Genomic DNA, 26,431 nt, shown 5'->3' with positions numbered 1-26,431 from the left:
GTGTGTGCAGTCTCCGACCCTCTTCATCTGTCACCTTGGAAGTGGTGTGAGCATGGGGGTTGTGATGAATCTTGCATTTTTCATCCATTCAGAGCTGTTGAGCAGGTGATGGGCACCACGATTCACGTCTCTTCCAAACTTATTTTGGTGAGGCAGTGTATAATCAGCAGCCTAAGTTTCCTCTTTTAGGGTACTGGCCTTGTGCATTGGTATTAAGGTTGCCAAATTTGTAAGATCTACCAGTAGTCCAGACACCAGCATATAATATATGCTGGGAGGACGATAGTTTTACTAGGCTTGTTTAAACATCTATAAATATTTCATATGCTCCGTGCAGGGGGACTCAGATATTTCAGTGTAATTATGCCTCAGTTCCTAACTTGCTTAGATCTTTTCAATTCAGGAGTGACTGGCTTGAAACTCATAGTTTTTATTTTTACATATATATACATATATTTATTTTTACATATATATATATATATATATATATATAAAAATATGTATATATATAAAATGGGCACAAGAAGAGAGCCAGGCCTCCTAAATTTGAATCACAAATTAATGGCAACTCCACTACAGAGCCAGTTAAATCAGGGGAATGATGCCTGGACTGATAGTTAATTCTCTGGTCTTTTTCTTAGGCATTTTCAGTAAAATAATAAAAAGAATAGCCAAGGGAAAAAGATCCATCTTGGCAAGATCTAATTCTGCTTTAATCTTACCCTGTTAAAAGAAAAAAATTCAACAAATTAACAAGTAGCTGCCTAGCAAATGTTTTAAAATTACAAGTTACTTGTTTTTCCTTGTGATTAAGAAAAACAATACTTTAAAGAAGCTTTAGCCAGAGTTATACAACCCAGAGTCCGTACGTCTGTGTGCCTGTTTTCTCTCTGTACATTTGCAGATTTTGTTTTGCATCAAGACAAGTGCCTCATTGGTGGGAATATTTGAGACAGGCAGTGAATAGTTTAAGCAGGCCAGATTTATAAAAGGCCTTGGCAGGGATATAATCACTGTCCGTGCCACCTTGAACCTCGTCTGAAATGCTTTCAGGATTGCTTGGGAAACTGGATCTCAAGTTAAGAAGGGATTTTCAACTATATCTCCTTCTGCCTAAGTTCATGATCTAATTGTTAGTCTGTGGCTAAAGGTGAATGACGCCTGTATCTTCCCTGGTTTGTTCTTTTTTCCTCATATAAATGGCTGTGACTACCAGCTTTTTATTGAACTTGATGGCATCAATATATCTGTTAATTATGATCAAAACATCTGATTAAAATGAAACACATTCAAATGCTTTGTTGAATATGTGTAACTATTTCTTGAAATGCCTTTATAAATTGGATCCATAATTCGAATGGATAAGGCTTCAGAAACCTTCAGGATGGGTGATAGCCCATGGCCATAAAAGCCAGTCAGGTTTGTACTACTAGGTTCCGTGCAGCAGAGTTAGGCCAGCTTAAGTATATTTGAGGTCTTGTTAAAACTCCGCCTACTACCTCCTTCCTTTAGTCCAGTTTTTCTGAGCTGTATAGTCAAATTGTAAATACAGTGTTTCAATTCTAGCATGAAGAACTGGCGATATTCATAATTATTATTGCTGGTACTCAGAAATGGTCACTGGTACGCTTTGGGTGCTCTATGTTTAGCTGCAGATTGCTCTTTTTCCATCTCTGGCAGCACACATCTCGTCAGGCTCACAGGCTGTTGTGTCATGGTTCGGCGATGACAGTGAAGCTTTGGTAAGTGTCCCCAGGAAACTTTTATTGGCAATATATGGCTCTGCTGCAGCTATTCCAGAACAGCAAATGTCACAGAGATCATTTGACATAACATCCCCAAAATACACAGGGATCCTTTCCAAGAGAGCCAGTAGGAAGTATGTCTGCTTGTGCTCCAGAGTTTAATGTTAGTATCAGTTCATGTGGCTATGTCAAATGCAGTTTGAAGGATTGTTTAGGATAACATATTGATCATTGCAGCAACAATATTACTTAGTTCTTGTATGACACATGATTCTTCAAAATCCAGCAGATACCAGCAAAATAATCCCAGCAATGCTGCAAAAAGGTAACACAAACACTAGTATTTCCATTTTGCAGCTAAGAGCTCTGGTGGATTTTTCAAATTATTCTTTTTTAACAGTGAGACAGATGTTAAAGGGCTGTACGTCTCTGTGTTAGTTTCATACCTGAATAACAGAAGGTTTCAAGGATACTTCCCCCCTCCCCGCCCCCAGCCCCCCCAGCAAAAGCTGACTCAAAGTTGTAGGGAGAATCAGTTGGAATAAGGAAGGATTTGGTTTTGCGCTGGTTTCATACTGTCTTCAAATCTATAAACCTTACGTGAACCAGGAAATCAGAGCAGGTACCTAAAGTGCTATAGTGGGTACTTTGAAAATAGCTTGAAGTGATTTGTTTGATACAGTAAAGTTTAATGTGGACGAAGTCCAGAATAGATCCTTACTCCTTTTCTCTCCTTGCCCCTTGCGCTTCCCGTTTGTTTGCCTTTCTTCTGTATTGCTGACATGCAGTAAAAGTTATCGAGATGCGATAACAATGATATATATGTACATCTGGAGCTATGAGTTAAAAAAAACTTTCATTTTTATACGTCTGATGAGTTTAATCTGCATCATGTATTCCTGGCATGATTTTTTATATTAGACTTCTGAGTTGGAAATTATTACAGTGGAACAAAAGTAATTCAAAATATATTCAGCTGTGTTTTTAAGATCCAAAGCCAGTAATTTTATCTAATAATACCTAAGGGTAGAACTTTCTGTAACTGATTACCTTTACAGCATGTCATTGTTGTTTGCTGCACAACTTGGTTGCAAGTTCACACATAAATGCAGAATGGGTCCATAGGATGTTTTCTCTGACTCTGTTAAATTAAATGACCTTTGTAAATGAGTATTATTCTGTCCCTCTTGATAATAATTTTGTAACTTACCTTTTAGAGTGTTTATTTTATTCTTTTATGTGTATCCTTTTTTAGTGGTGGTGTTCACTGGCTGGAGTGGATATTCCGTGGTACAACACAGATTCCTCTTTGATTCAGTGACTGGTGTACCATGGAAATTGCACAGCTACAGTGTCATAAGAGGAGATGTGCTCAGAAAAGGGAGTGGGACACGAAGCATCTGAGATCATTCTGTAATGCAGCATAGCAAAGTTTTGCCATGTTAAAATGGCCCCAGTGTTGTCAAAATCCAAATCGACACTTTTTTTACTTCCCATTCTATGAACAAATTGGTGCTTCAGCACTTTATCTTAATACAAAGCAACAGCAACAGCTCCTACCAGCTGTAAACTCTGATTTTTATTGGTTTTTGTCCTGCTCTAATCAAACCATGGAAAGGTCCTGCCGTGCACATTTTTGCAACACGTTAAGCTCAGTAATGTTACAAGATTTCTGCCCAAGTTCTTGGGAGGCTTTCCTTCTTCGTTTTTCAGCCTCCTTCAGTGACTCAAGGCAAGTTAATGAGGCTCTCCTCACCTTGATAAAATGCTGATACCAGTCCTTCTGCAGCAGATGTGGACATACTGTGGGAGCAGGGTACGTTCTTCACCCTTATCCCAGCACAGCATCCTGGGCACCACTTAAAATAGAAAAGATGGGATCCTCTGATGGGATCAGGTCTCCAATACAGAACTGTCTCCTGACAAAGTAAATTGAAAATCTCAATTTCCTGAACATAAAAGAAATCAAACCAAAGGAAATTGGATGTTTGACATTTGTCTGCTCTCAGGAACAGGCCATTGGGTGCTTTATAAGTGTTTAGACATGAGCTAGCTGTAGCGCAGAATTTGTGCAGCCGTGTTAGCATCGTGCTGTGCCCAGCTGGCGGTGGTGCGGTGAGGAGCTCACTTTGAGCTGCCTCTCGCAGCAGGTGAGCCAAAGCTACTTTCTGCTGGCACCCTATCCACTCTTCCCTGCCTTCCTTTTTCCTTCTCAGGCTCTGACATCTTGTGTAGTACCTTCTTTTTCGCCTTCTCTGTTTTTTTCTGCTTGTTCTTACAGGCATTCAGACTCAGAAATTTATACCAGCGTCCTAATCCCGCATGGTTTCTATGTTGGTCCCCAGGGTACTCTGTTTCAACTTCTGCCTAAGGGGTGTTGCGTATCTGGAGCTTGGATGCTTCTTCAGTTTTTTCCCATGTACCTGATTGCCAAAGGATGCTGAAATAGCTCCTTTATATGTATTTTTGGCAACTCTGCATAAAACTGAGATGAAGCACTAACTGAAATGTATTTCAGGAGGGTTGTGTCGTAATAACTTATTAATGCCTTTGTAGGACAGGAGTCATCAAACCTATCCCTGCTATAGCTACTTTGGCATAATTGACATTATATTAAGGATGGAGTTGTTCAGATAGTGATAGTTTGCTCATCTAAATCCTCATTCTTGATAGTCAATAATTTTCTGTGCAAAGCAGATGACAGAAGCTCATGGCATTCACCTGTATGTGCTTGATACAAAATGTAGTAAGAATGTTGAAAGGCTAATATTCAAGGCCAAAGATGATTTTCATTCGCTCTAAATTCTGTAAAACTTGAATTTCACACATGTAAAACTTGCAAAGATTGAATATGGAAATAGTAATTTTCTTCCTTATGTAAGTTGGGCTGTAAAAAAAACATTTTTTGACTATTTTTGTTGATTCTTTTGCATTTGTTTTTTTCCTCTGTTCTAAGAGAAAAATATCATGACTCAGTTCACCATTCACCAATATTCAGGTGTTAATACCTGTTCATGATACTGGGAATGGAGTTTACACACAGAGGAAGTTTGCTTGATTTATGTATGGCTTTAGTTTCCCTTTCTGTTAACCATGAAGATGCCAAAGCAGATATAAAGTCTTCTAACTTCTGCTGTTAATAAAGACATGTAAGTATAGTGCTCTACTGATTGGAAAAGGGTTAATCACCTCCAAAGAGTGTGTGCTGCTGCAGGCTAGCGGTGGAGTTCAAAGTATGGAGAGCCAATCCATGGAGTTGTATGCTCCCATCTCAAAAAATTTCTAACAGCTAAGCTCAACAAGTGTCTGCAATTCATAAAAGATAGTTTAGCATAGGTTTTTAATGCTTAGAAGTTGTGGTTTGTTTGTTGTTGTGGGTTTTGTTTGCTTTTTTTTTTTTTTTAATACTTTGTAGTAAAACACAGGGTGATAAGAGAAGTATGACCTTTGTAGATGCTGACAGCTATTAAGTGTACCTAGACCTCAGTTCTAGGCTGTGTAGGCTGCTCCGTGCTTCGGCAGATGTCTCTGAGCATGGTTCTCTTTGCAAAACCCAGTACCTGAGATAAAAAATACAGTACCACTCTGGTCCTGTGCTCCTGCTCCATCCTTTAGGCATAGCTCTTGTGCTTTTGCTTTTTGTACAGCACTTAGCATGACTGATTTAGTGTTCATGTACCACACCTGCTTAGTAATTCACACTAAATTCTCCAAAAATAAATACACAAATTATGCTAGTCACAACTATGCTTTTTTTTTTTTTTTTTCCCTTTGCTATTAGTAGTGTGGGGTCAAGGTTTAGATTATCTTTTGGCTGGTGATTTTAAATGCACGCAGAGCTAATGTGTGTTACGATGTTGGAAAAGATGTAGAGAAGAATAATTTTAAGGCTTAAAAAATACTTAAGGTTGCCATCTTTAAGGCAGTCTTTCTCATTTAAGTAAAAGACTAAATGACTGCAATATTAAATGTATCTGTAGGGGGCTTTTTAATATAGCGGTAACAAGTATAACAAGACATATTAATAGTTAAGGTCAGATATACTTGAGTTAGAAATAAGCTTAACAGTAACTGTAAAGGTGATTAACCATTGGAATGAACCACCAAAGAAGTCGTGCCCTCTCTTCTTCTGGTTCAGATCAAGACTAGATATGCTGTAATGAAACACATATAGTTAGACTCAATGCAGCAATAAACAGGCCACAAAACCTACAAACCAGGAAGGTGTTGTGATGGAAGATATCTCAGCAAACCAGAACAGGGCTTGGTTCAAGCACAGAAAAAATCTTTGATTTCTGTGTTGAATTTGGTCAAAGCCAGGCCAGCAGAAATGATGTTCAGAGGCTGCTTGCGTGTCTTAAAATTGTCTCTGGGTATCCTGGGTGTGATAATGGGATGTGATTGATTCAGGTAGTGGTTAAATATGTGATTGTTTGTCTTTGTCTGGATATGCGAGGGCCAGACTTCACAAGGGCCTCCAAAGACTGCGCAGATGCTGGCTTGGCCAGGGCTCCATATGCTGTGTCAGTATGGGTCAGACCTAGAGGCTGAGATGAAGGAAGAGGTAAAACTGAGAGATATGAGAATTCCCTTTCTGTCTGCTGTTGCCTAAGTCATGCCACATTTCTCTGCCTTGGCTTCATGTCCTGTGAAACATTTGCACCAACATCCATTTTCATATCTGTGTAGCCTGGTAGCTTGTCCAGCTAAAATTGCTCTTCTTTTTTCTTTACATAGTTAAATGACTTTAAAAGCTACTCAAGTGTTGTGGTTTAACTCCTCAAAAAATACTGAATTGAATGGTTGGGCAGAGGCTTCTTTATATCAATTGCCAAGCTTGTCCTCCCTGTGACATTTTGACACCCAAATAAACATCCTGAACCTTGCCAGCCACCGCATATAGCTATTGTGGTTCTGGGTGCTGGTGCGTGTCTGTACCTGTGTATTGTCCGAAACAAGTGGAAATCAGAGAAACCGGCCCCGATGGATCATCGCTATTGTTGACGGTGTTTTTCTAGATTGTGATTCAATTTGTGTGGGTCAACAGGCACGTTGTGTTACTGCTTTCCTTTTGCTTTTAGCTGCTGAATGGGCAGCTTCAAATAGATACGAATGCATATCATGGGAGGAAATTATTTTCTTTCACTGCCCAGTGTTTTGTGATGAGCCATTGCTGCTGATTCAGTGTGCAAATGAGGACCTGTTTCGTTTGTTTATTTTATTTATGGTATTTTAAAAAATGCTCTTCCTGGATGAAGGGGGGTTGAATCATGAATATTCTTGCAGGTTACAGGATCTCTCAGACTAGCAGTGTTAGCTGTTATTCTGTGCCCAGTCCTTTTAAACGCTCAGAGCATGCCAAGGGGATCCAGTACTCCAAAACCCTTTGTTGTGAAGGCTTTTTTCAGACTTCCAGTATCACTTGAATAATTTTAGTTTACTTTTCTTCTCTGTTGACTCACCCATGCAATCTGATAAGGAATGGTATTTTTGCCTTGTTTTACTGCATTTTACTTTATATGGAAATATTTACTTCCGTATATTGAGGTGCTCTAACTTTGAATTTTTGGTTTTGTTTTCTTTTTTAAAGCAAATATATCTGAGTCCCACAGTTAAGCTCTATTTTCCTACACCCCATAAGTCTTATTTCTCACTATTTGGTCTGTAATAAAGGCAAATGAACATGCATGCAGCAAGACTTGTTTCAGATTGGGAAGTATCTACCTGCCCATCCTGGTATGCTGAAACCAGCAGCCCTACAATATGTGTCTATGGGATCACTTCATCTTCTTACTGGGCTGAGAATAATCTCTGCCTGATGGTTTGATATTTATTTCGAAAGAGATGATTCTACAAGAAAAATAATAATTTTTAAAAGTGCTGACTGTAGACAGCTGCTCAGGTCCAACCTTGAAGAGCCTGGAAAGGATGGGACCCAGAGGGGAACTTAGAGGAAGTGCAGTCCCACTCCCCTGACAAAGAGACAAACCTTGAAACATCAATTTTCTTTTCCAGGAGAAGGAAATGCCTCTTTCCCCTGACCTTGGCCACTGCTCCTAGCTATGTCTGCACATGTGGCAGCACCTTGCTGCAGCTCCCATGAGCAAGAAGGGCTTTTCATAATTAGCCCCTAGTCATCTCTTCCACTCCGAGCACCAAGGATTATTACTGTCAATTTATTTAAAAATTATTTAAATAGCTTATTAGTTTAAATTTGTGTGTTTAAATATTTATTTAACATTTATTTAAAGTCATATCCAGGATCTGTGAGAGTGCAGTTAGTAACCATGGTGTGGCATGCTGTCTGAAAGAGGGGTTTTGTACTGACTGATGTTTAAGCTCTTCATTGGAAGTGTGAATTCATAGGATTTTTCTGTATTTGTTGTTTTTCAAGGACAACCTGTACGCTTGATGTTTCATGACAACAGAAAAAAATCTCCATGTCAGAGCAAATTATAAGTAAACATGAAAAAATGGCTAATTCTTCAGAGCTTGTTCAGGTGCTTGTGTGAATTGGGCCTGGCTGTACACAAACGTATATAAAACTTTCAGAAATTCTCTTGCCCAATGCTAGTTTCTCAATTACCTCATTAACCTGGATGTTCCAATAAGCTTTTCTTGGCGGCTGCTTGGTGTGTGGGGTTGGAATGGCGTTCTGCAGTTGGCCAGGCTAACAGCTCACTGACAGCCTGCAAATGGAAACCACTACCTTCTCTGAGCGGGAGCGCAGGGTAAACCAAAATGCTGCCAGAGAAACTTGTTAAATGGAGCAGGGTGAGGTTCAGCCCTGCTTTAGATACAATGGTTAGGCCAGGTTACCTGTCTTAAGAGTAGAGCATCAGATGGTGGTAAGGTGTGTATTGTAATTAATTAACCATGCTGGGAAACAGATTAACCATGCCTCTTAACAGATTGCATGACAAACTGTAAATATAAAATAGATCTGTAAATGTAAAATGTGAAATAGTTTTTATAAAATATGAATCTGTAAATATAAAATGTAAAACTATAAATATAAAATATATAGAAGTGGCGTAGAAGACTAGAAAGATTGTAGATTGACAGCATGAAATCTCTGTAAGCCATCTAGAATAAAGTCTAGGTCTGAAGCACGCGCATGGCATAGGAAGTGCTGTGTGCTCCTACCACAGCACAAAACCCAGCTTTATCAGCCCAAACCTGTGTGTACAGATGAAAACTGTAGTGACAAATTTTAGTGACCGTTAAGTGAACATTTTCCTGTAGAACAGACAGTAGGACCAAGAAGATTCAGGTAATATTTTGCGTTTATTTGGTTAAGCCTGAGAGGGGAAAAACTGTGAGAAAGAACTTGTTTGTGAGAGTGCCAAACAGTGATTAGGTCTCCAGGATCATGAAGCTGGATGAAAAAGCACAATAAAGATTTGACTTACAGAGTTTGATTGGAGAGTGTTGTCAGAGAAGGAGAAGGTGGCACCTTCTCATGAACTTAATGATAAATGGATGAAAGGACTTACCAGGCATGGTTCCCATGCCATGGTCCATTTGCACCATATCAAATGGGATTTGTTTAATTTGAGTAAGGCAGCTTGGTGACAATGTCACAGAAATAGAGTGGATGGTCAGGGGAAGGGATGGGAGGGATGGGAGGTGGGGGCAGATACCAGTGTTTCTGTCACCAACTTGGTTGGTGAAGCCAGTGAACAAAGTATGTGTTTGAAAGGCAGGGGAAATAAAATGAGAGAAAAATCAGATTGATTTTTTTTTTTTTTTTTTTTTTTTTGTGGAGGGAAGAGAGAGAGCAAGAGAGGTTTGGGGAGGTTACTACTGCTTCTGGGACAGGTGTGATAGGAAAGAACAGGCTGGTGAAGAGTTTTGCTGTATGACTGTGCTGGGGGAACTGCTGGTCTTCTTGGAGAGTGTTCCACTTGGAGCATGAGGGTCCTCAGTGAGAGAGGGACTCAGGAGTGATGAGAATAGAACAAAAAAAAATATATTTGGAATAGACAGCATGGTCAAGTATCCCAGAAGCAAGAGGACAGTAAGAGTTGCTAGGGAAATTGTAATGGCATATTTAAGATTTTGTATAAAGGGAAGAAAACTAAAAAATATGTTAATAAATAGCATTTAAAGTTAAGTTTTCTTTATGCTGGATATCAGGATAAAATGAAACTAGAAGAAATTCAGTCTGAGCATCAAGTCAAAATGTGTTTTAAGAAAATTGCCAAAGCTGTTTTGTGTGGGAAGTTTGTAAAGCAGCATGACTGCAGCATTTCAAACTGACCTGAACTGTATAGACACAGAGATTTAAGAAATCATCCTGCACTGAGGCAGTGAGTAGACAAGAAACGTGATCCAAACTCTACTCACTGATCAAATTAATTTTTTCCATTTACAACATTTGTCACACATTAGTTTCAGAAGTCAGTACTGTAAAATACTTGCAAATTACACTTCTACTGCTATACACACTTATGCAAAATTTCTCAGTAGCTTTTGGATAGCATCACTGGGTTTTTTCTTGAGCATTTGATATTGAAAACACAAATTGTTCGGCTTTTAGATGAGTCACAAGGAATGTTTGCTTGCTGTTTGTGTGTATGTCTTAGACTCCTGTTTTCATTGCAGGTGTTTACATATACAAACTCAGAACTTGCGCTGTTTCTTGTTTAATGAAATATTCAGAGAAAGTCACATTCCCCTCCTTTGTAGATGGCTATCGGAAAAAACTACTTTGTAGTGTAACACCCCTTTAATGGCTAAATTTGACTATATGTCTGTGTAAATGATCAGATGAACAAAACAGCAGTTGTGGCAGGTAAGAAAATAATAAAGGTGATACAATATCCACTAAACTCTGTAATGATTTCTCTGTGAGTACCTGGGAACCAGAAAAACAGTTTATATTACATTTGTATTCTCATGGCAGTAAGGCTTGGTCCATATGCTGGTGATATTGTAACAAATAATTATTTTATTCAAGGTACTGTGGGTTGCATTGGGAAGTCAGACTGAGATGCAAACATCAAACCAAAGTCTAGTTTGAGCCTGCAATGTGCTGCTCCTTTGCAATGTGACTTGACATGCTTTCAGTTGAAGGTCATAAACTTTCAACGCATCTCGGGACGAAGCTTCTCTCAAACCCTGTGCAGCACTGCCAACTGCGGAGATGCAAAAGGAGACAGAAAGACCAAGTCCTGGCCAGTGCAGGATAGCTCCTGAGAGTTACTGATTGCTCTTTCATCCTGCTTAAAGTCAATGATGAAGAGTAGTTTTATGATGTTAAATAAGATACCAAATGAGACCATCAAGGGTAGATTATGGCCCACACTGGGGTCAGCTGATGCCCTTATCAGTAACACCCCACCATTCAGACCTTTATTTCTAGTGCCTGCAAGTTACTCTTTCTTCTAATAGTGCAATGAAAGTCATGGAATTTCAATAAATAATTCAGCCCTGGATCTGATTTCAGGTTCAGCATTAACTTTCAGCACCTGGCTGCTGTTAGTTCAATACGTTGCTTAGAGGCATGGAAATTTGGCTGCAATTCATCAACATTTGCAGAATATACTATATGACCAGATTACTGTCCCTGGCTCAGAGATTGTTAACAGACGTTCAGATTCCAGATGTGCACAGATTTAATTCTTACAAGAAAAACTGTATGCAGGATTCTGGTACTGTAATGGGAACTGGAGATCTGCATAGAGCTTTCTTTGGAGAAACGACTCCTTATTTGCACCTGATCTCTGCTAGAAGCAGGAATAATTCTACCATAATTTGCATTGCTACCTCTTGACAATGATTTATCTCTCATTTTATTTTCTGCAGTTTTCCTGGAGGAATGATATTTTACATCTCTAATGAGCTCTCAGGATATAGAATCATCAATATTTGAAACAATTATAAATGGAAATGGTGCTTTGTGATTAGCTAAACCAGATTCTTTCCCAGGTTCTTTCTCCAGAGCCCATAAACCCACTTGTGGTTTTTATCACTTATTAGAAAGAAACTAGTGAATCCAAGGCATGACTCTGCTCTCACTGAAGTCAGTGGATTATTCATCAATAGTGGGAATATTTTATAGGAATATTGACTGTTACAGAATTAGATCAAGTGTATTAGACTATAATCCATTAATAGCTGTGGCACCAAAAGGCCAAAACGAGAGTATGACCCTATAGGCATAAGCTTCCAAAATGTAGGAGCTGCATTCTGCATATACAGGGCATGAACAGCCATCTGGTATGAATATGTTGCATGACAAGTTTATTTGTCTTAAAAAAGGATTTATGGCTTTCTTGTTCAAAGTCCTCACCTCTTCCTATGAGATACAGTGTTGTAGCCAAGATAACCAAGTAGCAGTTGATTGAGCATCTTTACCAACTGAGTACCACTGAGGCCTGACTCCCCAAATTCTGTGACTGAGGTTCCTTCTAGCACTTTAAACCCACATACAGAATGCAACCGGTAGATTAAAAAAAAAAAAAGAAAGAAGTTACATATATAAGGGATGGGGCAAGTTAGCTACCTTTAGCAAAATCCTACAAATTGGATGTTTGTGGTTGAATTCCATGGAACTTCACCCTGCACTGCAAATATACTCCGCTAGAGGGGATTTTACTACCACTCTATGTCTCACATATGTCTATCCCGAAAAACCTTTCAAAACATACCTTCTAGTTCCACCGCAAGATATTGACTACAGGCTGAGTGAAATCTGTGTTTGTATTATGCAAAAGGTCAGGAAAAAACATTGTAATTGTCCCTTCTGGCCATTAAACCTATGAGTGAAATTTGGGTTGCGTCAAAATCACAGGCAAAATTCCCATTGACTTCACTGGGGCCAGACTTCATCCTGTGCAGGTCAGAGGAACGCGAAAGTCTGTGCCACCAAGCATCTAACACTAACAGCAAGAACAAATTTAATGTCAGAGTCACTAATATATACTGTTAGAAAGGATTTTAAAAACATCCTATGCACCCTCTCTGCTCTGCAGCAGGATGGAATAAATCAAGACAGTTTTACCAACTTTTTTCCTTTTGATTTTTTTCAAAACCTCTGCTAATGCAGCTTACACAACCTCCTTAGATAGCCTGCTTTGTGTTTCATTAGTCCTATAATTACACTGGATTTTTTCCCCCAAAAAAGCTTTATTGTTGCAGATTAAGCAAAATACTTAATCCTATCCTCTGTGGGCATGAGCAACAATGGAACATCATCCTCTTTGTAAAACAGTCTTAGATATGTTTGAGGACTGTCATGCAGTGGTAGAACATCATCTGTACATCACATTATCTTGTTACTGTTGCTTGTAGATGCATATGCTGATGTTTCATATTGTTTGTGATTGATGTAAAAACTCCTTTGCTTCATCCTCACAGCCTCACCAGCTATTCCTCATCTTGCATTGGTACATCAGATTTTGTTCTTCTTACATTTTATACCTTGAGTTTTAATTTCCTAAATTCCATTTAAGTTTTTTTGGACACTGTTTTCCAACTTCTCAGCATTATTTTGGAGTCTACTCCTCTCCTGAGAAATACTAATAACCTCTCTGTGTTTGTTGCTGTCAGGAAATTTTGTAAGGTTCTGTCTATTCCTTCCTCCATTTTGCTAATGGAAACATTAAATATGACTCGCCTCGTTGTAGACCTTTACGGTACCTCTATTTGTTGTGTGTTTCTAGACTAACAGAAAACTTTATTATTACTACTCCATAAGTATTTTTTCAACCACTCATACGAGTACTTTGCAGAGATTTCATACAGGTCCTATTTCCCTACTTTGTTTATGAAAACACAGTCTGGAACTTGTGCTGGAAACCTTACGGAAGCCAGCTTCTAGATACCTGCTGCTTCCTTCCTACCCGCTGTGCTGGGTACTCCGTCAGAGAACAAAATTTGCTTGGTTTAATGTCATTTGTTCCTGATAAGTCCCTATTCTCTTATCAACTTTACATTTCCACTCGCACTTGTGAGCTTACCGTTTAATCATTTGTTCCAGTATCTTTCTATATGTTAAGCTTATATACCTGTCATTTCTTGAGTTCTTTTCTTGCTCCTGTGGCATCTCACTCACAGTGAATTATTGATAGGTCCCCAAAAAAGCAAAGATTTTAAAAGCTGTTCTCTGTGATTACATCCAGTGGCTAATGTGGGTACAGAGGATCCTGTGCCGTGATACTGGTGAGTGACAGGAAAATAATTACTTTATTAGGTTGGAAAAGGCTCAGGAAGAAGTGTAAAAGTTGATTGCTATTTGGCCATCAAGCCAAGAAAGACACATGTATGTTTCCAATCCACTGTGTCCAGAAGCACGTGAACTTTTTGCATAATCTGCTAACGAGAGCTGGGATGAGAATGGCAATTTTGGGCTTCGAAGAATTTCATGATTTTGGTCTGAATTGTTCTAAGTCTAAACAACACATTTTGAAACATTCACAGTGTTATTGAACAGAAGCTGTGGGTTTTCTGCAAGGAGGGAAACTGAGATAAGTCAGTGACATTGAAAGGAAATTCTGGCTGGTGGGTGGGCTGCCAGGCAGCCAGGAACCCTGAGAGTCCTGTGCAAGCTGCACATTAGGACCCTGTGCTCTTACAGCTTTGCATGGTCCCAGTACCCTGCCCATCCTCAGCTGGACTGCAGGGGTAGCCAAAGACCAGGACTCCGGGCATATTTCCGAGGTGGTACAGCCAAAGCACTGCACATCTTCACCAGGTATTTGTCAAATTCCAAGTGTGCTCCTCAAAAGAATATTCTTCCAATGGAGATTTGTTTTTCAACATTTAATTTTTTGTCTAGTTGCTCAGGAAGATCACAGTCAGTGATACTCCCAAAGCAAATCTAGAAAATTCTTACTAAGAGTTTTAAAAACAGCTTATTCCTTCTGGGTGGCTTATGGCCTGATTTTCCAAGTGTAGAGAGTTGATACTTATGAGAAGTCAGCTGCCTTCAAATTGTCTCATAGGATCTAAAAGTGCTAGCCACTTTGAAAATGTCAGGCAGCATTTACCACCCATCCTTTATCTGGTATTTTGCTGACATTAAAAGAACATAAGGACGTGCTATATGTGGTTTGTCTCTACAATACTGCTGATATTACTTAATGATTCTTCCTCTTCTGGGGGCTTTTCCTTTGTACATGACCATGTGAAAGTCAGATGTGGTATGCAGAAATTCCTCACAGCAGAGAATGCTGGATCATGGTCTCCTAGAAAAAAAATACATTGGTTCCAGCCTTATTGCATGTATCTATATCTATATATATGTATACTCCTGCGTACCCACACCCCCACACCCCCCCGTGTTTGTATTTCTGTGTATGTTTTGGTGTGGGAAGTTTCATTATAGTAGATAATCAAAGGAAGTAGGAACTATCAATTTCTTATTAAGTTGGACACATGCAATTAAGTAGGGGATCTACAAATATAAATGAGAACAAAATAATTTCTTAGTCTAGGGTGTCAGACCAGTCTGTGCTTTCCTGCTCTGTTGATATTGGTCAAGTCATGTGCCTTTAGTTCTTTAAAGAAAGCAGAAAAGGTGATGGAATAGCATGAGTCATTTTCATGTGATAAGACTATTTACCTGCATCGAGTCTGTAGTTTTCTCAGTCCAAACTGCACGTGACTGACTGGAGTTCTCAGGCATCGCAAAATTTATTTCAAAGCAAAACATATTTCATGCAGAACATGCAGTGGCTAGTGGCTCCGACAAAGCTCTTGGGGAAAACTGAGACCTATTTGTACAGGTTGATCACTGTGCATGCTGCTATGCTGCTATCAGGACCTCAGCTGATGTGGCAGATGAATCTGCTTTGCCCTAGGTGCATGGACCAGCTTGAGTCAATTGGTCTTTAACTGTGATTATCCTAAGCCATCATGAAAGGATCCCCAGGCAGCAGCTGACCTGTATGACTGATCCCTTCCCGCCCATGGTGCCATTCATGTGAATATAAAAAGCTGGAAAATAATGATTTACCAAACCTAAAGAAAATACTTGTCATGTATTAACTACTGATACCTGTGGGGTCTCCAACTTGCAATTCCATCTCCTGAAAATTCAGAATGTCTCAAGAGTACAAATGCATCTTCTCCAGAACTGCAGAGACCTCAGAAGTGCAACAACAGCTCTCTGGAGATCCTCAGTTTCACTGACGTGCTGCTCAGCCAGTTTGAACAGAATGTAACAAGCCAGCTCTCTTCAAATTGGCTGGCAGTGCAGACCTGAGTTAAGCTTATGTACATCTATAATATACGACTGTATGTATGCCAAACTTGGACAACATTTTGGCTGGCTTTTGGGGAGCTGGCTAAAGAATTTCACCACTTCCTTTTTGTTTTGTTACTACCCTGACAGTCTTTCTAGCAAATGCTCTATTTTTATTTGACATATATGCACATGCTCCATTTCCATGTGTGTGTGCTTAGGAATATATTTCTGCTCTATCCTGCCCTCCCTTGGAAGGCTGCTTCTCAGAATTTCTCCTAGCAAAATGAAATCTCGGAAGAAGTCCAATGAAGTTAAAATGCTGCACAGCAAATTTATTACTGTTGTTATAGGCCTCCATTCAGGAAAGTACTTAAGTATGTGCTTAAGTCCCATTGAAATCATCAGGACTTAAGAACATGCTTAAAGTTAAGCATATACTTCCTCTGAATTGGGATGTATTTCAGCACATGCTTAAACGCTTTCCTGAACCAGAGCCACAGTCAACAAGAGTGTCCTGTGATACACAGGACTTGTGCTACAAGATTTACTTCTTACTTGAGACCTACCAGTGCTGCTCTATGAATATACACTTCTTAGCTTGTCTCTCCGTTGGTGGCACTCCAAACAGCTTACTGGCTTTTACATTTGGATGAGAAGTTGTGAAAGAAAAGAGACAAGAAACTGGAAAGAAAAAAAAAGATCCTTACTAAAGGAATACCTTGGCATGTCTGATCTCATGTTGCAGCCAATGATTTTTCCCTACAATGGAGATTTGTGCTATTGTGTGTGTGGTATAATTACAGATATATTTTTTTTTTAAATGGCACAATAAATAGGATATTTCCTGGCCTGCTCTGTGTTTCAAATAGGATTTTCACTTCTCCTTTGGGTTCTGAGCATGAGGAGGGTAAGTGTCAAAAGGCAGGCACTTTCCCAGTTTTAAAACAGAGGGTGTAACCATGTGTAATGTGAGTCTAGATTTTGATTGTAGGGATGATGAAATCAAATCCCTCCTTAATCCTTAATGGGAAACACTGAGGTGAATTAGCCTGCCTGCTTTTGCTAACTTGTTAAAATCGTTTGGAAAAAGAAATGTGTTTTAGTGTCATCAGAAATATCTCCCTACTTTACCCCAGAGTCTAAGAGAGCACCGAACCATTGTGCAGGGTGGCCTCAATGCAATGAAAAATGAAAGGAGAAGGAGAATAGATAACCCTAAATATATTATTTTCCTGGAAAAAAACACATTGCTTTCTGATACACAACTCCTTCCAGTGCTGCCATTTGTAAGCTAGATTCTTAGTCGTTATTAGGGATGGTATATTGCTTTAAAGCTGCTATGTTTTGGGAATAACTGGAAATGAAACTTGCTCTCCTCCCACCTTAGGGTTAGTTAAAATAATATACAGTTGTCTGTATGCATTGCAGTCACTGTGCATGTACCAGGTGGAGTATTTTTGGAAGAAGTTAGGAAATTTATTCCAGTTATTTTGTTTATGGCAAAGTATTACCTTGAACTTGAGGAGATCTCCCTGTTCACGTCGTTCAGCTATGCTGTGCAGTGATTGGAGTCTCTCGATAGTTCCGCTACTTCACAAAAATACTTCGCACAAGCTCATAAAATCACCAAGACTTTTTTTTTTTTTTTTTCTCTCCCCCACTCCTGAAACCTACTTAATTTTGTTCCTCAGTAATGTGTCGGTACATCCCCCACTTGTGCACACAAATATCTTTAAGGTTTAATTATTTCATTAAAAATAGTTGAAGTATTTAAGGGGTAGCAACTTATAAATAATAAAGGAAAACATCTTGTTCATTCTTGCCATTACTCAGTTAGAGACAAGCAGCTGGTATGATGTTAGGGTTTTCCTGATGTGATTATACTGAGTTCCAGGGCAAGACCTTGCATTAGTTGGTGTGAAGCACCCTAACAGCTGGAGATTAAGTAGAAAAGCCTATTTTTTTAGTAGGTAAACTAATAAAAGTAAGCTTGTGTGAAGCAAAGGGGGCAGAAAGTGATGTTTCCAAGCTAGAGCGAAATAATTCTCTAGAAACTCTGCCTCTACAAACTCCAGGCTTTTTTATTGCTAGGGTCCACATATATCCCACCTAAATTCAGACACTCATCAGGTTTAGTCAAAGTGAAAGATTCATCTTTTGGATGCCCACACAGGTGACCTCCCCTTAGGCATCTCACTTAAATTTCAGTGGGATGAGCATTGGCTGAAGAGCCTTACTCAGCAAATCCTCTAATCTGTTTTACTGTTCCACAGTCACTCTGGGAATTTGCCTTGAAAAGCAAATTCACCTGGAAGGTGACGTCGTTCTCCATAGGGAGAAGGAGGTTCTGAAGCCCTTCCCTTTCACAGCTTTGGGACTTACGCAGCACTTGAAAAACTCTATTTCCTTGATCCTAGTGCCCACAAAGCCACTTTCCCTAGCTGAAACCATTAAATCAGAAATATCTGGTGTTGCTGGCAGGGAGAGTGCATGTATCATCAACTTGCTCCTTTTATAAATGGTTGATCACTTTTGCTGTGCTTCAGGGAACCTACGTGAGAAAGCTTTTGTGCTGATTTGTGAATAACAACAGGGATAAATGGTGTTTCTCTAGCTTGTCAAGTATTCTTTTCTTTCCATCCACGGTTTGAGTTCTTGATCTTGGTGAAGGTATTATTTAATTCCTGCATTTCTGAGCGCTTAACCTTGGACAGATACATAATAAACTTGTATTTAGGCACTACTGGGGTGCTTTAAGCAAGTTGTTTTTCTTTAAAGCTAAGAGTGACTAAATCTGGGAAGTCTGTGTTCTTCCTCCTGGGAGTTAATAGACTTCACAAGGGATCTTGAGACACTTTGATAAGCCTTTGAAGTTATTACCTACTAAAGTTTTGCTCTTGCAGAGTGCTGAACGTTGAATTACTAACTGCTTTTAGAAGCAATGAGAATGGATTCACAAAACTGATAGAGCCTTGCCTGTAATTTCTGCAGAAAAAAAGAACTGAATTTAATGGATAAATTGTGTTGCTGGGGAGATTTTGGTTCTGTTCCCTCCTCTGTCACCAGTTTGCCTTGTGATTTGTGGTAGCATTTTCAGTTATGCCAGTCACATGAGATCAAAACCCATGAGTCAGACTCCACCCAAATCATGAGCCTGGCTTCCACATCCAGGAGCTCTGAACAGAGATCATACGGTACTTTTTCTTTAGTTTATCTTTTGTTTCTGGAATTTCCTCTGTCTATTCCCAGTATGTCTCTAGCAATTAATGTTTCCCACTCTTTTGGAAGTGTTGGGAAGATATTTTGACCATTTGGGGCTGTTGGAGGCCTCGTTTGACTACACAATTTTTATTTTTGATCTCCAAGTGAACCTTATTTCTCCGAGACTTCACGTCTTCTGTCCCCAGTGACTTCTGCATCCCTTAGCTTCACATGACCCATCCCTTCTTTTTCTTCCTTGCCATTCAGCTGCTCTGTCCCTACTTTAGTCCTCCCTGTTATTGAGAAGGTCTTTCACCATTGCCTTGGAGAACATGTGAAAAGATGCAGATCTGTGTAGCCCTTGAGCTTTCTATGAAAATATATAATTAGAGGCAGCAGGGCAATGGTCTCCATGAGTCTTTTTCCTGAAAAAGATGAAGTTGTTACTTGCAGCACAAGAAGCGGGTGATGATGACATGCAGGAGATTGCCTCCATGCAGGATGGAGACCTGTGGGAAGGCTGCAGCTTTGCGTGTTTTTGTGAGACAGGATGCTTCCCTCCCAAAGTATTTGCAGGACTTGGCAAAGCAGGGTTTTACACTCACTTTGTAGGGAGTCAGGTGAAGAATGAATCAGAATCAGTGAATTTATGAGCCAAAGTAAATCCAGAGAAGGTAAGATGAGAGTCAACCCTTCTGTTTACAGTCTTTTGCCCTCTAATTCAGTCATCAATCTGTTTTTCTTCAAATTTTAGGTTTGTAATATATTGTTCATAGACTGCGTTAGCCAACTCCATTATGAAGGGTGTGATTATGATTGAGATGGTGAAAAAGCCAAGGGTAAATCTGGCATCGTATCGCTGTTTTCTCCTATAGCATTTGCCTCTTTTCATGAAGGGTAAGAAGTTAAAAGTTCTTGGCAATGGTTTAACAACCCAAAGCCAAATCAACAAATGTGACTTTACAGTAATTATTGTATGCAATACAGTGGTGCCTGGTATTCCCATGGTAACATTGTCTTTATTTTGCCATCAAATTTGCAGAACAGAGCTAACTAGTTAATTAATAAAATTTTGCAGAACTAGGCTACTCACACCTCAGGCAGATGAGGAAATGCATCTTCTTTTGCTCATCCTCATGTCATGCCACGCTTTTATTCACATTGTTTGCTGGTTCTTTATATGCCATGTGCCAGGCATATTGCAGATCCTTAATTTCAGGTAAAAGTGCAGCCAAACTGTACTCCCATATCCAAGCACCTCTAGAGTCTGAGTGTTTGAAACAAAATCTGAACCCAGAGAAAAAAAAATTATATAGCCCTAAACTTTAGAACGAGTTGCCTCCAAGCCTTGAATCTACAATCTTTCCATATTTTGGTGGATGGAAATCTAGCATTTGTTTTTAAATCCAGAATCATCAAAAGCTGTGTTCAAGACATAAGAAAGGTTCCCGACGCTTACCAGAAAATCTTTCAGATAAACATTTCATGCACAAGGCCTGAATTTGTAGCAACTGGACACATCTCAAAATGTTTCTAGTTGTGCTGTGAATGTTTCACAGAACTGCAATAATTAGAAGTGATTCCTTCTTTAAGACAGAGAAATGCTACCTCACAGCTTGAATATTAATAAGATAAAATTTATGAGAGCAAACAGAGTAATATAGTATTTTCTCCAAAGGAAAAGGGCAAATTATTTGCTTAGCTCTTTCATCAGCCGTTCTTGGACACACACTGTGTGCATAAAATACAGTTATGCAACCCATGTGGGTCAACAGCGGAAGGTTGGTTGCTTCACCAGGATTATAAGAATCTTTTAAACACAATGGCACCACAAATTAAAATGGAAATCTATCAAAACCATTATCGTCCTGAAAGCTTTGGCCACAAGCATAATTATTGTAGAAGGATGTTGTCCTTGGACACAGCTTTGGCTCAGTTTAGCTAGTGTTATTTGTATCCCTGCATGGCTCAAAGTCAGAATTTGCATGGCTAAGGACCATAAATTTTTAGAGGAAAAAATAAGCTGTTTCCTCAATGCTAACATTAGCAGTTTTTTATTGTTTTGTAGTGGTTTGTAGGCAACTCATTAGGTACTAGAGATAGGAACAGACTGAACATGATGGCTGAAACCTGCCTTGAATCTCGGAAGGATTCAGATGGAGATTTCTGCCTGGATCTGCTTGTTTGTGTCTGAGGCTGTTGCTTTACTGGATGTGAACAAGAAAGAGTGAGTGCCCAGGGTGCTTGGGTTTAAATCTAGATCTGAAAGCCCACATTTTGCACTGAAGCAGATGTCGAGCTGACAACAGCTGCAGTCCACAGACTTAAATAGAGTAAGAAACCTGTCCTGAGTTTTCTAGTCTGTCCACAAAGCAGGCAGTGCCAGAAGGATGAGAGCAGTTGAAAGGATACACAGTCTCCTGGATGTTGCTTGCCATCTGCAAGGGACACATCTCTTTTACACAGAGCTGCCCTCCAGAGAGGCACCGGCTTGCTTTCTCAAGCTGCTGATGAAGGCTGAATCCTGGAGTAACTCCATTCTTGTGTTGATGATAAACTGTATTAAATAACAGGCACTGACAGTTATTTTTAAATGGGTTATTTTTCTTTCAACATCCAATTTTCCATCTTGAGGGAGGTAAGTGACTAACAAGTCTGAAATCTATTTTTCCTCTCTTTCCATCCCTCAGGCTGGTATAGATGGAGAAAGCATTGGAAACTGCCCATTCTCCCAGCGTCTCTTCATGATCCTGTGGCTTAAAGGAGTTGTGTTCAACGTCACCACTGTTGACCTGAAAAGGTAAAAATTGTCAGTTTAATTTAAAAGAGTTATCTGATCCAGTGTTTTCCCTATAGAAAGGCCCCACCAAGTTCAATCAGATTTGTATCTAGCCTAGAGAGTCTGCGGTGCACAACAAAATAGTTGGGATTCAGGTTTGGGGTTGTGTTTTGTTTTTTTTTTTTTCACTTGTGGAATGTTTTTATATTAAACAGGGTGCTTGGGGTAGTTTCAAAGTCTTCTAACCGCAAACTACAGGGAAAAAAAGAAGGGCAAACTGATTTTGTAGGAACTATAAATATCTGTGCAACCACCTGAACATAAAGATCAGTGATTTCATGACTTTTTCTCTCTCTGCAGAAAGCCAGCTGACCTACACAATCTGGCTCCTGGGGCCCACCCACCTTTCTTGACTTTTAATGGAGAAGTCAAGACAGATGTTAACAAGATTGAGGAATTCTTGGAAGAGACTCTTGCACCTCCAAAGTAAGAACCTGGGATTTTTTCAGTCAATATTCCATTTCCTAGGAATGAAAGATGTCCTAAGAGGAGTTCCTAAAAAGCACTCCCTCCTACAATCTTTACTTACAGGAGTAATATTTATTTATGAAACTTGCTGGCTTCAGTGAGATGACTTCCATGTGTGAAGGGTACTTGTATGACTAATGACTGCAGAATGTTTTCTCTGTACACATTTCAGGATGCCCTTGTATGCAGAATTAAGGAGACCAATACTAGAAAAATGTTGTAGGGGTCTGGTGTCCACATTTTATGAAGCTAAAAATAACTTGGAATAGGTGCCATGAATTGCCACACAAAATATCTGTGCCAGGAAAAGCATTTTACAGTGAAAACCTGGAGGTTTCTGAGCTGTACGGTGTATTAGAAAGGCTGGAAGGGGGCTGATTACAGAGTATGAGAGGCTCTGGAGGCGGAAAAGTGCTCATTATTCTAGTCAAGAAATGAAAAGAGCCCATGACTGGAAGTTATAATCAAACTAATTCAGATTAGAAATAAGGCACAGATTTTTTTTTTTGTATGAATGATTAACCACTGGAACAAGCTACCAAGGAAGGTTTTAGATTTACCAGATATGCCTTAGTTAGTCAAACATTTTGGACTTAATACAAGGATAATGGGGGAAAAAAATCGTTGGCTTGTGATTTGGACCTTACAATCTATGAATCAATGAAAATTGGCTTGATTCCATATGGAGTGTTTTACCTCCAAGTGAATCAGCAGCTATAGGCTAGTCTTGAGGCAAGAGAGCAGATATTTAAATTTTCTATACTCTGGTCCAAGACCACTGAAGTCAGTAGGAGCTGTTAGTTTGTGTTGGTCTTTCAAATTGATATATTCCTTTGCACCAGATGTCTATAAAAAACAATTCAGAGACTGAAAACTTTGTGTTTCTTCACCTGGGTAATACTAACGTGCCTTGCTATTATATCCTGGAGTACATTTTCAGCGCAGGGAATTAGACACAACTGCCATTCATAATAGAGGGAGCTGACTGCCAAACTCCCCTGCACCTTTCTAGAAATTTATGCTTCCTTCTGATTTAAGGCCACAGTATCTTGTATCATGGCAACATAAAGCACCAGTGCAATTACCTTTGTCATGAAGCCATCCCTGTGTAACTATCCAAACGCCCGCCTTGACAGACACAGATATTATTAAGAGGGACTTGCCAGGCTGTTGTCAAGTGTTAATTGCAGTTCCTTGTACAGGGCTTTTTTCTTTCTTCTTGTAAATTATGTTTGTAATCATCACTACCTTTCTGGTAACAAGATGTTACTCTCCACACTGTGTCTCCCTTTTCAGGTACCCCAAACTGGCAGCTAAGCACCGGGAATCAAACACTGCTGGAATTGATATCTTTTCCAAATTTTCTGCATACATCAAAAATACCAAGCAGCAGGATAATGCTGGTGAGTAGGATCATTACCAAAAGTGCCAGGGAGTTTTTGTGCTTTGGAGTGGAGGAATTTTGCCATTCTCCCATTCATTTTTTTGTAAACTGTTCATACGACACCAAGTACTGCTGCTGATCAGCTGGAGATGGTTGGTTCAGTGGACTCAATTCACATGTCCATAGCTGAATTAACTACATCTACACAAATAAATAAAACAGGCCACAGAGTGTTAGGCAGCCCCTTTACCAACTGCCATGACGTGGCTCCTGTCCATACAGCCCAGCTTCATCACCAGAGCAGGATCCCATAGTGATTACTGGAAGTGGCTGGTGGCCTGTGCCACCTCCTCTACCCTGCCCGTGCACTGCTTAGAAGGGTGTGTGTTGACTGGACCCAGAACTGTGCTAGTACTAAAAATCTAGCAGTGAATGGCTGGGTGAGAGCACCTCATGTCATGACCCTTCATAATGTGTTAGATGTGGCCATCAGACTCCTGGCCCACTTATCTCATGATTATGTTGTGCTGTTACAGCTAATTTCCTCATGTAAATGGAGTTTTATCAAGACATTAAATATAATTAAATGAAAGATGAGGCTTTAAGAAATGTAATTGCACTCTGTAAGTTCCAGACTTCCCCTCACCTGTTTGTATGTCCAAAGAAATAACTCCCTTCAACCCTGAAGCTGGATGCCATGCATATTTACACGCATCTTACTCTGTCTTAGTGAAATTGCTTCCCTTCTCCACATTTCTGTCCTTTCTGAGCAGCAAGACTTCAGCTAGTCTAAGCTCCTGTTGCTCCGTAAAAGCTAATGGATTTATATTGCCATATCCCTTGAGATGATCTAATGGAATATTTGCAGTCACTCGCTAATGTACATCTTACCTTATATTACTAGTTTCACAGACAGAGACCTAAGGCATGTTAAACACCATGAGCTCCTATCATATCGTTCAGAGAAGACTAGATATTTTTCATGTTTCAGCTTGGCCACAGAGCTCATCTGTGTGATTATTTCATTGCCTGGGGCTTACCCATGAGATGAAAATGGGTAAATGATGATTTACGTCAGATAACAATCTGCTCCTTAATACTGTTGTGTTGTTAACAGAAGGAAATAATTATAGTGCTTTGCTTCTCAGGGATGCTAAAAAGTTATTTTTTTGTCTAGTGCTAATGGGGTGCTCAGCTAAACTCTGTAGGAAGTTGTAAAAGGAAGGTAACTTAAGAGTTAGACTAAATAGATGTTACAGTGAAAATAAAATATATTGGCCATTTACAAGGAATTTTTATGGTCTGCTCTGCAACGGTAAATCTTAAACTCAGCTGTGCTGCTCCATGCATTCTAAACCAGCTACAGGTATCTGTCCACATGCATAATCCCAACACATCGTTTCTCGGTGACTCTGCAATATGCAAATCCCTGGACTCGTAAGGGCTGGCAGCTCAACCCAGTAATTAATGGCTGTCCTAGAGGTGTCTGTATCTGGCCATAGGCAGAACTGGAATTCCAGGTCAGATGTCCCCTACTGTGATAATAAGGAATCTAACCCTGCAAAATCTTCATGATCAGGTCTCCACATTTTTAATAGCTGCATTGTGATTAATGGGAGCTTTCCCTAGCTCTGCCTAACAAACTTGGTTTACGTACTCTTGAAAATAAGAGAAAAATGCATCCCAATGGCAATTTAGCACAGCAAGGTTATAGAGAAAATTGCTGTTAAGCTGCAGGAGAGCAACAATCTTTGTTCCCTGCAAACGTCTTCACTCTATTTTGTTAGGTGGTTTGTGCCCTTGTGGTATCCAGACACATTGCAATCGCTGAACATACCGATACACAGCTTTCCTCTTTGAAGTAGAGAAAAGTTTTTAGCTTATTTTTTTACAGCTGGAGTGCTGCAGTGCAAGGAGAATAAGGCAGAAATGTGCAGAGTATAAGTAGTACGTACATGTTTTTTCTAGCAACAAAGTACCTGAGGACCTTGGAGTCCTTGGGACTGTCAGCACAGACTTGGGCCATGTGGGAAGCAGACCTCATTTTCAGCAGAATAATTGTCTTTCAGTTTTCAGGGGCCAAGAAAGAATAGCTTTTCCTTTATCCCAGGGACATTTTACCCACTTTCCTATCTGGTTCATCTGAACATAGAGCAGTTATTCTGAAGGCTGCTTTGGATAGCAGATAATGAGTTAATTAAAAGGTAGTTGGGTTAGATTTCTTGAGCAGTGAAAAGACTAAGTGCAAAAAAGAAAGGACAACACCACTGTATACATATTTCCTAATGAACCTATTTCTTTTTGATAGGTATTTTTAAAAATTGCAACACCAATCAAAAAGGGATCTGGGGCTCTAGCCCTGATTTGATGCATGTCATTTTGCAGCAGTTCTTGTGCATTATCTTTCCTATATAACAGCAGTAGTAGTTGCATATAGTTCTCTAATAATAAAAAGCATTTTGTAAACATAAAATTACTTAGGAGAGTGTCCACTTCCCTGTCTCCATATGAATATGTGAGAATATTGATATTGTCATGAATATCATGAATAGGTGAGATCCAAAAAGAACAGAGATTGCTGCTTGTGGTTATCTTAATCA

General features: G+C 39.5%; 1 protein-coding gene across 3 annotated transcripts in view; it reads left to right on the top strand.

Annotated features, from left to right (window-relative positions):
• Window positions 1-26,431, top strand: part of CLIC5 (chloride intracellular channel 5) — a 93,870-nt gene that overhangs the window by 40,353 nt on the left and 27,086 nt on the right. For all 3 annotated transcript variants that reach the window (XM_055714297.1, XM_005441547.3, XM_027808678.2), the window contains 3 exons: window positions 21,831-21,940; window positions 22,280-22,405; window positions 23,744-23,850. In XM_055714297.1, the coding sequence (XP_055570272.1) occupies window positions 21,831-21,940; window positions 22,280-22,405; window positions 23,744-23,850 (343 nt within the window). The remainder of the gene's footprint in view (window positions 1-21,830; window positions 21,941-22,279; window positions 22,406-23,743; window positions 23,851-26,431) is intronic.

This window comes from Falco cherrug, chromosome 6, assembly GCF_023634085.1.
Source record: "Falco cherrug isolate bFalChe1 chromosome 6, bFalChe1.pri, whole genome shotgun sequence".
Lineage (NCBI taxonomy): Eukaryota > Metazoa > Chordata > Aves > Falconiformes > Falconidae > Falco > Falco cherrug.
This window is presented reverse-complemented; position numbering and strand designations above follow the sequence as displayed.